This window comes from Brassica oleracea, chromosome C9, assembly GCF_000695525.1.
Source record: "Brassica oleracea var. oleracea cultivar TO1000 chromosome C9, BOL, whole genome shotgun sequence".
NCBI lineage: Eukaryota > Viridiplantae > Streptophyta > Magnoliopsida > Brassicales > Brassicaceae > Brassica > Brassica oleracea.
In genome coordinates, this window is record NC_027756.1 from 47,459,962 (window position 1) to 47,474,942 (window position 14,981).

Genomic DNA, 14,981 nt, shown 5'->3' on the forward strand with positions numbered 1-14,981 from the left:
CTACTGAATTACCTTACAACACCCACTGCATTGTGATTTTGGCATGTTAAAGCTGAGAATCAACATTGGAGCTTGCGTTAGCATTTGGAACATGAAATATAGCACTATCAATTTCCAGTGTTAATTCCATTGACAATAGCTGTGCAAAAAAACTCTGCTTGTAAGGTAATCGTGATTAGTAATTCTTTACATCTTAGTGCCGTGCAACTTCAAAACGATAGACACTTACAATCGACGGCTCTCAAAGATGGACCGCAAACCATCTAATGATATGCTTACCTCGTCGTATAAGTAATCCATGTCACTTCCCTCCCACGGGTAACGTTGCTGGTGCAGATCAATTCCCTCCACCTCTTCCTCGTCATTAAGATGCTCTGTAATATACCCTCTATAAGGTTCAAATTTATGTCGCTAGAATTATCAAAGAAAGAAATATAAAGTACCCTCCAAATCTTCTGGAGCATCGAAATTTTCTTTATTCAATGATCTTCATTCAACCTAACGAACCATCAAAATAAAAAGAATGTGAGGCACATAATCTTCGAAATCCAAGTTTAATGAATGGAAAAAATAACTCAGGAAGACAGAAAATGTCAAACACTCACTGGCTTCTTCTTCTTTTACTTCTTGGCTCCCGTAAATGAACTGTCAAAGCCATCATTATTTGCAGGAAAAAAGATTAAACAAAGCAACTGATGAAAAAAAACAAATATGTTTCACAGCACATAAACTCTTCTTGAACAATCAGGCAACAGATAGTATGTCTCCCGTGTGACTCAGCTGAGTCCTCGATGGCATCCTGAATGACAAATGTCTTCTTCTTCTTCTTGGTTAGATCAAAAGGTGCAAGCTAAGGATGACCAAAGAAAATTAAAACCACACAATCATGATTTATCAGGCAAAATAAAAGAACTGATGATGAATTTATTAAAGATAGGAAGATGTAGAGACTAAAGAAGATAAACTGATTCATGGAACTCAAAGAGTCAATCTGTGTTTCTTAGATGAGTCATGAACCGATGATTAAATATTGAAATCCCTAAACTTCCAGTGAAGAGAATGCTTACAGACCAAAGAGGTCTATCGGGCCTTTTTTTTTTAACGAAGCCCATTTCAAAATGTGAGTTAAAAAGTATTTATTAAATCATTAGATAAAATAAATAAGTGTGGGTCCCACAGAGAAAACCGAAGAAGCAAAGGTTTCCTACATTCATAAATATATATTTGTTTCAGCCATCAATGTACAAACAATCCTTTAGCTCAATGGTATAAATGTTGTTGTTTAGATTTCAATAACCCGGGTTCGAGTCTCAGACTTGACATTTTTTCACACTTTTTAAAAGTGGGACGCACATATCGCTGACGTATCGCACCAGGAGTGATGCAACTGCCCTATTATAATGTAGATTTAAAAGTGGAACCCACATATCGCTGACGTGTCGCATCAGAACTGATGCAACTGCCATATTGTAGATTTGACGTTATTCCTTTTTAAATCTTAATAATAATATCAGTGATTTTACTTATTAATTTTGTGCATTGTTATCAGGTTTATGCTCTCTTTTTTTTGAACTGTTGATTGGTTTATGCTTATTTGAATGTTTCTTTTAGCCAACGTAAGAAATGAAGAACAATTTATATTTGGAGAAAATATAATTTAATATGTTCAATATATAGAGAAAATATTATTCCTTGATGTTACTGTATGGATGCGAGTAGAAGATCTTTGAATAATATTTGAGTACTTGCCTTTTCTCAAAATGTAAAATATTTGATATGTAACTTAAGTTAACACATGAAAATAAAAAAAAATTAAATCAAAATAGAAAAAACTGATAGTGATCTACCCTTCAACGTTTTGAACTTATTCTTGGTTCACCCCTAAACCTCTAGGTTCACCAAACAATAAAATTTCATTATTGCATATTCGATATCTTTTAGAAAGTGAAACAAAATATTGTCAAGTTATATTATGTTTTTCAAATAAAAAATAAAAAATAAATAAAAAAATAATAGTAGTTACAAGAAAAAAAATTTAATATTTTTACCAGCATCAGCAAAACACTAAAACCTAAACCCTAAATATTAAACTCTTAGGTAAACCCTAAACCTTTGGATAAATCTTAAACATTAAACATTAAAACACTAAATCCTAAATCCTAAACTCTAAATCCTTGAGTGTTTAAATGTTTAGTGTTTTTGATTTATAGTTTAGGATTTATCCAAAGGTTTAAGGTTTACTCAAGAGTTTAGGGTTTAGGGATTATGATTTAGGATTTAGTGTTTTGCTGACGACGTTCAAAGTATTTTTTTAAAAATATTTTTTTTGTAACAACTACTATTTTTATTTATTTTTTTACCTTTTTATATTAAAAACATAATATAATTTAATACTCCATCTGTTTCATATTAAGTGTTATTGTAACATTATTTTTTTGTTACAAAAAAATTGTCACTTTAGAATTCCAATGCAAAATTTATTTATTTTTCAGCTAAAATTAATTGCAAAGTGCATTGATCTTATAAATAATTTTATTTATCTCAAATGCTATATTGGTCAAACATGTGTAATTAATAGAAACTTAATTATATTTCATTTATTTTTTCTTAATCTGTGTAAAAATGTCAAAGTAAAATTTATTTAGAAACGATTGGGGTAATATTTTGTTTCATTTTTTTAAAAGGTATCGAATATAAAATAACACAATTTTATTGTATGATGAACCTAAAAATTCATCCTAATTAAGGGGTGAACGTAAGAACAAGTCAACGTTTCCGGGAAAGCTAACGATGGCCCAAAGTCATCAAAATCTTTCTTGTATTTATCAAAATCCTTACAAATTTAGTTAGAGTTAATAGACCAAACACATGATTATCATCGTATTAGAATATTCTAAAAAATTACTTGCGAATAATTAAAATCTTTCTTTTATTTATCAAAATCCTTATAAAAACTTATTTATATATACTAAAACAATTTTAATTAAAAGAAAATAAGGTACCATGGATACATAGAAATATATGTTATTTCTTAAGATAGTGATAATATTAATATATACCAGTCCATATATTTATCAAAATAAATAATATTTTTCGTAGTCCGATAATCATTACTATAAATTCATAATACCACATGTAGATGTATATTTTATTTATATATATATAAAAACCCTAACGCCTTACCACTCAATAACCATCAAAACTTTTCTTCTCGTTTCGCTAACTCAAGGCTTCAAAAAGTAAAAAAAAACAATGAAGAATGTCACACTTGTTCTTGCTATGATCCTATTCTTAAGCTGTGTCACATCCAAAGTTACAGCAACAGAACTAGAGTCATCAACTAACCAAGAGCTCTTCTTATCGCGGCACTTACCTCGCTTTCACCCCAAGCAACATTGGCCGTTCCGTGGCTCCGGAAAAGCCTTCCCTGCAGGTCACTTCCGACTAACTCCGTTCCATCTGCCACAGGAAGTCACCAGATGCTTGAACGACAAGAAGGAGGTAGGTACATGTTTTAATGATATCGCTGAGACTTTCTTCACCAGGAAAGCCGCTATTGGATCGGAATGTTGCGCCGCGATCAAGAAGATGAACAAAGATTGTGAGAAGACCGTCTTTGGATCTTTCCATGACCCCTTCTTGACCGGCTATGTCAAGCTACATTTTTTTTTTTTGCTAAGTATGTGAATTCATTAATCAAAAGAGAAATGTTACTTGTACAAAAGCTAAGTAGGTGAAGCAAACCCAAGGCAAAAAAAGTAAAAAAAGGGGAGAGCTTAAAAAGAACTACTGAAACAGAGTGTATTCATTACTCATGAGTCAACCAGATTTGCATGAGGTTTTTGAAGTTCCTGCGGTGTTTCATAGCCAAGATGGTGTTCCTTATCTGTCTGTCTATCTCCTTAAAGCTTACTTGGGGTGGTGTTGGTGAGGCATTGTGCAGCCGCTGATTCCTCTCACGCCAAAGCCTGTATAGGATAGCTTGAACAGTTAGCTTACGAAGAGTCGAAGGACAGTGTCTAACCCTCATTTCTATCCAAGCAAGAAGAGCATCCCAAGTGTGGAAGAGGACTGGTCTGTATCCCAGTCGCCTAATTGCCATTTTCCAAATTTGCTCTGCATACTCACATCTAAGGAACACATGATCACGTGTTTCATGGAAATGATTACACACACAACAGCATGTGTCAATTTGGAGTCCCCACGAAGCCAAGCGAGACCTTGTGGGAAGCCTATCCAAGTGTGCGACCCACATCATAAACGCGTGACTTGGAACATGACCTTTGAACCAAACCTTTCCTGCCCAGTCTTGCTTCTCTCCTCGGGGTCTTAGAGATTCCCATGTGAGCTTAGTTGAGTAGGACTCCATGTCAGTGTCGTTCACTCTCCAGGAATAGGTATCAGGAGATTGAGAGTGCGACGGTAGTGGAACTAATGTCAAGCTACATTGCTCCACCGTTGTTGGATCTACTTCACTTCCTCCTTCACAGGCTCCTTTACATGCTCCTTCTTCACATGCTCCTTCACAGGCTCCTTTACATGCTCCTTTACATGCTCCTTCACAGGCCCCTTTACTGCCCCCTTCGCAGGCTCCTTCACCGGCTCAGTGATTTAGCTATTTGATAGAATTATTCAAGTGTTGATGTCCTAGGGAGTTTTAGTTTTTCTCTTGTTTTAAAATTTTGTGTTTATTTTGAGAAAACCGTCTTTGGATTTTAACTTCACTTTGATTTTTTTCCTTATACAATTTAAATTTAGAGTTTACTTATTAATTTTATAAATTAGATGGTACTAAGTTTTTATCATAATTAAAAGTTATTACCCAATTTTTTATGTTCTCTTACGAACTTACGGGATAAAAAGATCAATTAAGATACTAGATTTACTAATCTTATTTGCAACGTTTGATGAACAAGTAACAAAAGACGCAGAAATTTGTTCATAATATGTTGCAATAATATCAAAAGATATGACAAATTAATCAAATAAAACTTAGTTCAACAACAACAAAGGAAAAAAAACAACTTCAAATCTCCGGATCATGCAAACGCATTATTGAATTATTCAATTAATATTCAATTAACAGATACCATTTGTCTTCTTCCTGTCGGAAACAAACTTCTTCCAGCCGTTGATGACCTCTCTCTGCTTTTCCATATCGCTTTTCTTCACCGTCACCATCAAGTTATCACCATTAGCTTCACTCTTCTCCTCTCCTAGCGAAATCTTGTGGATTACTCGCGAAGGAAGCTCATCGAGCTCACGCATCACTTTCTCAATATCGATCACAAGTCTCTCTGCGAGTGTTCTTGAGAAATCTTCTCTGATGACTACTCGAAGAACAGTTATGTGTTGTGCGTTTGGAGGCATTGTATATGCAGGCACAATCCATCCGTATCTACATTATAAAATATTTATATTAACTACATCTTCATCATCATACATTATAAAATATTTTTATTTGACCAAAAAAAAACTACATCTTCATCATAAATATATATAATCTTGTAAATATCAATAAGGTCTAGTTACTTATTTACTCTTAAATGCATGAATAATTAACACAACGAAAGCTTCTAGATGATAACAAAGAGTATCTGAAATCTTTACCTGCGAAGCATGTCGGAGATCTCGAACTCAGTGTGAGAACTGCTATCTTTTAATGAGAAAGCTACAAGTGGCACTCCCTCATCCTTTGATACAATATTGAACCTTCCTGTCTTCTCAAGTCCTTCCCTTAACACGACCATATTCTCTCTGCAGTTCTCCATCACATTTCTATAACCCTGTTTAATAAAATTTTAATTATTAAGTATTTTGACTATTTTCTAACTACTAGCTAGCATGATATACAAATAATACAACGTTTTAAATAATCGAGGACCGGCTCACCTCGTGGCCCAGTCGGATAAGTTGGTAGTATTGAGCTATGACTTGACTCGAACCTGCGTTCATTGAGCAAAGAATATAAATTTAATAAAATGAATTAAAATTTAATAAAGAAATAAAAATTGAGAGTAAAGTAGTACGTTGAATCAGGAATAAGCTACAATCAAGAAAAGGTCCAGAATTTTAAAACTTTAACCTAAGTGAGAATACGACAACAACGTCGTCTAAGAGTTACGTTTTCCCCTATTTTAAAATGGTACAACTTGACCTCCAATACTTTGATGTGTTCATGTACTCTACCCATTATTCAAAGTAAAACATGTACTGGAGATTAAAAATGATGTTCCCTATTTATATGGAAAAAAGTTTGACCTCAATGGCAAGCTCCATCACTTTGATGATGATCATGTACTAAAATTAACAAAAAAAATTTGATGAAAATGAAACAAATACGACGTGCTTAAGTGAATTTCCATCACCTTAGTGTTAGTCTGTTAAAATCATGGCGAGTAAAAATGAAAAAAAAAATATTAAGACTAGCAAGAAAAAATAATTAAAATCAATATATATATACCTTTGGAGAAATTGAGTGTAAATGTGGGTTGGTCAGCACCAAGATAATTGATATGGAAGATGAGTTCCTCAGGCAAATCTTCTTTGTTTCTCCAGACGACCCAGCCAATACCTGCGTACACAAGCCCATACTTGTGACCACTCACATTTATACTCTTCACCAACGGCAATCTAAAGTCCCATTCCAATTCTGGATAAAAAAACGGTGCTATGAATCCTCCACTTGCTGCATCCACATGGATTGGTGTGTCCCATCTATTAAAAACATGCAAATGGACGCATATTTTTAGTTGAATGATCCACATGGATTGGTTTATACAATCCATTAGTATGAAAACCAATATTAATTTACCCGGTTTCTTTGTTCTTTATGACCAAGAGATCGTTCAAGAGTTTGACATCTTCAAACTCTCCATTAAGAGTGGAACCAAGAATGGCCGCAACACATATAGTGTTCTCATCGACCATCTCAACAGCTTTCTCCGGATCCATCACATAATATCCTTCGCTTAGTTTCACTTCCTTAAGCTCAACCTCAAAGTACCTAGCGAATTTCTCCCAGCACACCTAACATTTTGATTCATTATTGTAAGATATATTGATCACAAGTACAAATTTAATTATAATTATTAAACTTGAGCAATCGTTAATTACTTGAACATTGGCTCCGGTGACAATATTGGGTTTATCAAAGGGTTTGCCTTCAGCTTTACGCTTGTTCTGCCATTTACGTTTGAAAGCCAAACCGGCCAACATTATGGCCTCAGATGATCCAACGGTCCCTACTCCGACGGCTGTCTCTGTCTCTCCTAGCGGAGCATTGAATAGATGTGCAATCATGTTCACACATCGGTTCTGTTTTTAACATATTAAAACAATAAAGATTGATTAATTAGTGAAAACCCACTTGACTAATGACGTATTGTCATCGAGATTGATGCTTAACTATAATAATTTCAGTGAATTGCAACGTGACATGTCTTTAGAGTAAAACTAAAATAGTACACACTCAAACTTAGGTGGTGGAGATTAACCAGTCATGATAATTATAACTATTCTATAGACGAACATGAGATCGTGTAAATCTGATAATGTAAATAATTACGGTCAGGTAATTGACCCTACTATTTTTCTGTCATAGACTTTTTTTATGTCATAGACTTTAGATTATTAATTTTAAACACGAACCATTTGTAAGAACAATTTCAGTTTTCTACAAATAATTTGTATTTCAGTGATGGCCCGTTCAGAAAATAACACTAAACTTTATTTTTTGTCCGGCTGCCAATTTAAATATTAGTAGGAACACAATGGCTGGCATTTGCGGAAATAAAGTGGTGCCATTATTCCCACTAGTTACTACTTTAGTCCAAATTAATCCAAAGTCAAGATAGTTGGTGCATATGTATACATTTAGAACCAATATTCAATAATTAAGCATCTTAATACAGCTACAAACTAATAATAATACTATCAAATATCGATTCAAGATCTTAGATTAAAAGAAAACCCTCAAAGTAACGCAACTACCTAACACAAATGGCTAGTATTTCCAAGATAAAGTGTTAATAATAAAATATAGTCCCAAATTTGATAATCACAGCCATAGAAAATGTCATCATATTTTTCTGATAAAATACGTCAACATGTGGTTGGTTTACATATAACTATATAAGAACAAGATTTAATAACAGTGCATCTTATGAAAATACTAATCATTAATTATGGTGTGAACAGATCCAAAACATCAATCAAAACATACCATAATATCTCCGCCACATAATATCAAAAAATCGTTTGAAAAATAAAACTTCCCAAGATCCTATAATCATTTCTCTCCATATAGAAATCGAGACATAATTATGTTTAAAAACTCGATTTTGAAACGATCATGACATGACATGTATATTATATGATCAAATCAATACCTGGAGCTCGGTGGTGACAGGGTACTCGTCCATGTCGACGTAGTTCTTGTTGATGGAGGACATGATGAGTTTATCACACTCAGGCTCCATCCACGTCGTTACGAAGGAGGCCAAGTTTAACCTTGGATTGCCGTCAAGCATCAGCTCGTCGTTTATGATCTGATATGCTGCTTCTTTCGGAATCGAGTTTTCGGGCATCTTGAACCTGATGATATTTACGTTTTCGTTATAGTCAAGATCATACATATATATATAACATGATCAGGATTGTTTTATATGTTACCTAGGAAGTGAAGTTCGGACATAGCGTGATGCGAATGTGGAGTGGACGGAGACGTCCGAATCCGATGCGGCGTGAGAGAGCACCATCACGGCGATGAGGGAGAATAACAACAGATGATGATAAGAGAGAAAGTGATGAATGGAATGAAATGAACAACACCTAATGGGTTTTTTATATTAATAACAAAAATGATACTGTATGGTAACCAACTAACCATGTGGGTTACATGGGTATTATGAAATTAACAAACTTTTGGAAGTTTCCTTATTCTAAAATTTCTTCCAAGGGCCTATACTTTGTTTGAATTAATAGAACAGTGCCTGTAATTTCGTTTTCACTGTTACACCCAATGTCTAGTTTGAGAAATTTTGTTTTGAAGTTCGATTTGTGTTTCGAAATCAAAATTAGAATCATGGAGGGCCCGGAAACGCATGAAAAGCATATGGATCCTATAAAAGTTAAAATACGATTGATTATTTTGTTTCCTTATCAGTAATTCTTAAGAAAATTGATTTAGAAACACGATGAAAATATTCAATGCTTGCCAAGTGATTGATGAATGGGATCTGGGGAAAAAAGTCATTTTTTATTTTCTTTTGGGAATACATTCATTGTTAAATTGTGACTATGTGTTACAAAATGCTTTCTCATGAATTGGTTGGTCCATGCATTCAGACCAAACGTTGGTTACTTTTTTACATTGTTGGAACGCGGAAGATGACGCGTATTGGCCAACACGGTATTGGTTAATTTAATCATATTTCATCATTTACTACATAAGATCCTGCGTAGTGCATGGTTGATGTTTGTAATAATATTGTTTACCGATCTATGATATGATTACTATCCAACTAAGAACTAACTGTAAAGGTGATGTTATTTGATTCGCCTCTATTATTGAGTCGGCCTAATGCAGCGTCATATATTTCACTAGTTCTTCATCTTTAAAAAAAAATAATAAGCAAAGACTACATCGATAACAAAAGAAAGTGCACTCTATGTTTACAAGAGTTCAAATCAAAATTTTGGTTGGCAAAAACAAAGAAAGTGCACTTCATTATATATCGTTAGTTTTTTTTTGTCAGTTGTGTATTCCTTTGGCTGAAAGCATATTTAAAATGCACTCATACAATTAATAGTATGCTGAATCGTATATACAGTATACCAAGTTGTACGTTGAATCAGGAATAAGCTACATGACATGTAAAACATATTACTATGGCAGTTGCAGTAGCCTCGGAATGGGCTTCAAATCAAACAGAAAACATAACAACCAACTGGTGCGTACCGACTACATAGATATCTCAAACTAACTCCTTACTCGTAAGGACTGATGCAGCTTGGAACGGGGCAGGGAAAGTCGCGGGCTTAGGCTGGATTATCGTAGATCAGATCAGAGCTACTTCCTTCTCTTCTTTCACAAGGTTTTTAAGTTCTCCTCTTGTGGCGGAAGGACTAGGCCTCGTGACAGAAATCTTAACATGCAGAGACTTTGGCCATCCAAGGATCCGATGTGAATCGGACTCCTCTCAGCTTATCAAAGCGATTAACTCTGACTGCTCCTTTGCAAAGCTTTATGGCATTGTTGCTGACATTGATGCTATTGCATCTTCTTTTGAATTCATTTCTTTTGGCTGGATCTCGCTTGAGAGAAACAGTGTAGCGGATAGGTTGGCGAAACAGGGTTGTCTGCTGAGCTTACCATAATGACCCCAACTACCTTTGATTAGAAGTTAATGAATGAATATGTGTGTTGAAATAAGGTTCTTAGCAATTTAACTTGGCCCAAACATTTTGAGGTTTCGAAAATATGTAGGACTAACATTTTATTTTTTTTTATTTTTTTTTGGGTGAGTGGAAAAGTCTTAGTAAAACAAAAATTTAGGTTACCTAGCCTGTTGTCCAAAAAAAAAAAGGTTATCTAGCCTAAGCATTATTTTTAGGAAGATTTGATTAGTATTCTGAAAGTAGTTTATAATTTGAAAGTAGCCCATGTTTCTTATAAATTGAAAACTATTATTTTACTAGATAAAAGATGATAACACTATCATCATTTAAAAAAACACTTTCATCATTTTTAAAACCTAACTTTTAGCCATTTATAGTGAAGTATAGTACAATTTCGGAAACGTTAAAGCAAATTTTAGTCTAAACTCAACTAATAATATTAATTTTTTTAATTTATTTGATCATATTTTGATTTCCAGTTATATTATCTTTGATTAAATTATCCTAATGATTGATTTTGATTTGTTTTGATACTTATTTTTATATTTGTTTTTCTTTTCTTTTTTTTAAGGAAAAGCTGAAGAGTCCAAACAATATTTTGTTTTGTTAGAATTAGGCTGAACTTTAGACCGTAAACATAACTTTAGACTGGACTCAAATATTTACTAGTTTATATCAATTTTGGCCAAAGTAAAATAGATCAGCTCGACATAACTTTAGACTGGACATCTGTAGATACGATAAAGTAAGAAATATATTTTAGTAAAATTTTGTAATCCTAGAACGTTCGACATATCCTATATATACACAATTTTTTTATAAAATAGAGAAAAAAATATTGTCATGGATATAAACTGGTTCTATCTTTTTGGCATACACATACGATTTTTCGTACCTTTGAATTCAACTCATCTTTTCCAATCTTTTTTCTTTCCGGATAAATATTCTTGTAGATCCTCCGAAATTTTTTTTAGAATCTATACATCTCGTTCTCGGGAACATTGGTAAAATTTTCTTTCAATTTAGTTTTTATATTCTCTTAGATTTTAATATTTAACTAGTTGATTCTCCCGTACTCATGCACGGATATAAATCTTTATAAAATTACTATATTATAATTAACTGATATTTACTTTTGGTTTTAAATAATTTTAAAATATGTATATATATATATATATATTTACATTTATAATATTATATTATTTTAATTAGACATATATATTTGATATGTTATATTTAGCCAGTTTGATTTTTTTTTGGTCAATCTGTTTATCACCTGGGTATATTGGATTATATTTATTTCTCTGAATTCAACTATAATATTTTATTCTAAATATAGTTAATTTTTATTAAATTCTTATTTGCATCTAGATTGGTTATTTTCTTAGAAATTTAAAAATATTTTAGTAAGATTATTTATAACGTATTATACATTGGGCTTAGAATAAAATAAAAATAAACTTAAATGTTTGATTCAAAATTACATAAATGAATATAACGATAATATTCTGAAGTTTTATGCATATATATATATATATAAATATATTGTAACAGTTGGTAAATATTTTATTTTTATTTATTAATATGTTTTGAGTCATACTGTAATTTATATGTATAAGATAAATAAATCCTTATTATAAAATTTATTTTTCTTTTTGTAGTTAATTTTTTGATTTTGGATATAAGTGGAATTAGTCTAGTGACTCATGTTGTGAGTATATTAAGTTATTAACTATTAATTTACATATATTTTTTTAAATTCAAACTCAAGTATAATTATTTTTTGTTTTAATTAAGTCAAATCAAATTATTTTTATTTCTTGCTTAAATGTGCATGTATTTTCATAATATTAATCAAATTATATGTTAATTTAAAAAACAAATATTAGATAATAAAGGGATGATCAATAGGAAACTACGTACATAAGTATAGTTGATAATGTTTTTAAGCTCATGAACGAATATCAATATTTGCAATAATTAAAATATTTTTATAACTTCCAAATAATTGTATGCCTAAAAATAAGAATTCAGATTTGCTTGGGTATTTTGATTATGAGTATATTAAGTTCCACAAACATAAATAAAACATAAAATCAAAAAGAAACTAAATATGAAGAAAAAAAATTCAATAAGGATTTTGTAACTTTTGATCAAAATTTGCTTATCATAAAAAATTATTTTAGGTTTCATTTTTAATATCTCTTAAAATCAGCACTAAATTATGATTGTTTTTGTGAGATCATATTATATAAGTTAAATATAATTTACATGTGTTTTTTGCTGTAATTGTAAGATATTATAATCAGCTAAAGATTCTGAAATTTTTTTTAATAATAATAATTATAAACTATTTTTAGTCAGTTACACATATATCGGTTTATGTTATTTAATTATTTTATGTAATCATCTAAAAAAATAGATAGATAAAAAAAATATTTTTATTACTTTGAAAATATATTTATTATATATTGAGAGATATAAAGAAATTATTATTTTTATTACTTTGAACGTATATTTTTGCTATGTAAGAATATGTTTTAAAAGGAATATTACCATTTTGTGAACTTTTCTTTTTAATGAAATTATATTATATATACAGATATTTTTGTTTTACATTTTTTTTAACTTATATTTTTTTTTCCTTTTTTATATGTGTTATTTCGAAAATGTGAAAAGGAAACTAAAAAGATTAATAATACTATTTAAATTCAATCTTTTAAATTTATTAATGGTAACTCTGTAAATAACTGTCTTAAGAATTAACGTGAACGCGACACGTAGGAAACTGACTTCTCAAATAATATTATAGAGATATTTTTCATTTAATAAAATATAAATATATAAAAAAAATATTTTATTACTTCAAATATATATTTTTATGTTACTTAATAATACTTTTTAGATGTAATATTACTATTTTGTGAACTTTCCTTTTTTATGAAATCGTATTATATATGCATATATTTTCATTTTTAGACTCTTTTTAACTTTATAAAAAAATTACTTTTTTATTATATGTATATGCTTTTTGGAAAAAATTTAAAAGGAAACTAAAAAAAAAGTATTTTAAATCTAATATTTTTAAATTATTAAGGGTATCAATGTAATAAACCATCGTGAGAGTTAACATAAAAGCGACACATAAGAAACTGACTTCTCAAATAATATATAAAGATTATATAAAAGAATATTACTCGACCAAAAAAATATATATATAAAAGAATATTACAGGAATAGAGAATCAGTATTTTTTTACTAGTAGCACTGTAGCGGATCACTTTCAGTTACGTGGCCATCTTTACTCATATGATCGACAAATTAATATCTAAAATTTTATTATTTAAGAAATTTTTTTACATATATAAATTTTTTAAATTAGTTGTGACTAATCAAAATATAAAAGTTAAAATAAGTTGGCAAGCAGGGCTTGTCTGCCGAGCTTACCATAATGACCCAACTACCTTTGATTAGAAGTTAATGAATGAATGTTTGTGTTATAAGAAAAAATATTAAGGTTCTTAGCAATTTAACTAGGCCTGAACATTTTGAGGTTTCAAAATTTTTCTTTTGATGAAATTTAAAATTTATTGATCTATCAAAAATATTATATACATCTCTCAACCTGAGGTTTCGAAATTTTGTAGGACCAACAATTTGAGTTTTTTTTTTTGATGAATCAAAAATCTTAGTAAAACAAATATTTAGGTTATATAGCCTAAGAATTATTTTTAGGAAGATTTGATTAGTATTCTAAAAATATTTTATAATTTGAAAGTATCCCATGTTTCTTATAAATTGAAAACTGTTATTTTTTAGATAAAAGATAATAACACTATAATCATTAAGATTTCTAGTTATATTATCTTTGATGAAAATATACTAATGATTGGTTTTTATTTGTTTTTATACTTAATTATTTTTATACTGTTTTGCTTTTTGAAAAAGAAAACCTGAAGAATCCAAAAAAATCTTTTAGTTAGGATTGGGCTGAACTTTTGAATGTAAATATAACTTTAGATTGGACTCAGATATTTACGAGCTTATATGAATTTGGGCGAAAGTATAATAGATCAGCTCGAATGACATCTGTACGAGGGCCTGTCCTGAGATTCAGGAGGTTGTATGCGGTTTTTAAAAAAATTCAGCTATAAACTTTTTTTGGTAAATTTGGGGGTCTAAAAAAAATTTTGGAGACTTTTTCTATGTAATTTTTTCTAAAATTTTTGGGGGCCTAAAGCCAATGTTTCGTTAGGCTTTGTCCAGGACCGGCCCTAGATACGATAAAGTAAGAAATATATTTAGGTCAAATTTTGTAATTCTAGAACGTTCGGATTATCCTATACATACACAAAAAATTTATAGAATAGAGAAAAAATATTGTCATGAATATAAACTGGTTCTATCTTTTGGCATCCACATACGATATTTCTCATACCTTTGAATTCGGCTCATCTATACATCTCGTTCTCGGAAACATTGGTAAAATTTTCTTTCAATCTAGTTTTTATATTCTCTTTTTTTTTTGTAAACTAGTTTTTATATTCTCTTAGATTTTAATATTTAATTATATAAAAATA

The 14,981-nt window shown here is 30.6% G+C and overlaps 2 protein-coding genes across 2 annotated transcripts; both read right to left on the reverse strand.

Moving 5' to 3' along the window:
• Positions 1 to 3,808: 3,808 nt before the first annotated feature.
• On the reverse strand, positions 3,809 to 4,369 carry LOC106315211. Its single transcript, XM_013752960.1, has one exon. The coding sequence runs from the start codon at positions 4,367 to 4,369 to the stop codon at positions 3,809 to 3,811; it is 561 nt and encodes a 186-aa protein (XP_013608414.1).
• Positions 4,370 to 4,934: 565 nt separating this feature from the next.
• Positions 4,935 to 8,826, reverse strand: LOC106313481 (glutamate decarboxylase 1-like). Its single transcript, XM_013751290.1, has 8 exons — positions 8,674 to 8,826; positions 8,391 to 8,595; positions 7,117 to 7,317; positions 6,815 to 7,029; positions 6,464 to 6,717; positions 5,893 to 5,945; positions 5,611 to 5,786; positions 4,935 to 5,398 (listed from the first exon to the last, which is right to left on the reverse strand). The coding sequence occupies exons 1-8, from the start codon at positions 8,757 to 8,759 to the stop codon at positions 5,080 to 5,082; spliced, it is 1,509 nt and encodes a 502-aa protein (XP_013606744.1). The 5' UTR covers positions 8,760 to 8,826; the 3' UTR covers positions 4,935 to 5,079.
• Between the last annotated feature and the right edge of the window lie 6,155 nt (positions 8,827 to 14,981).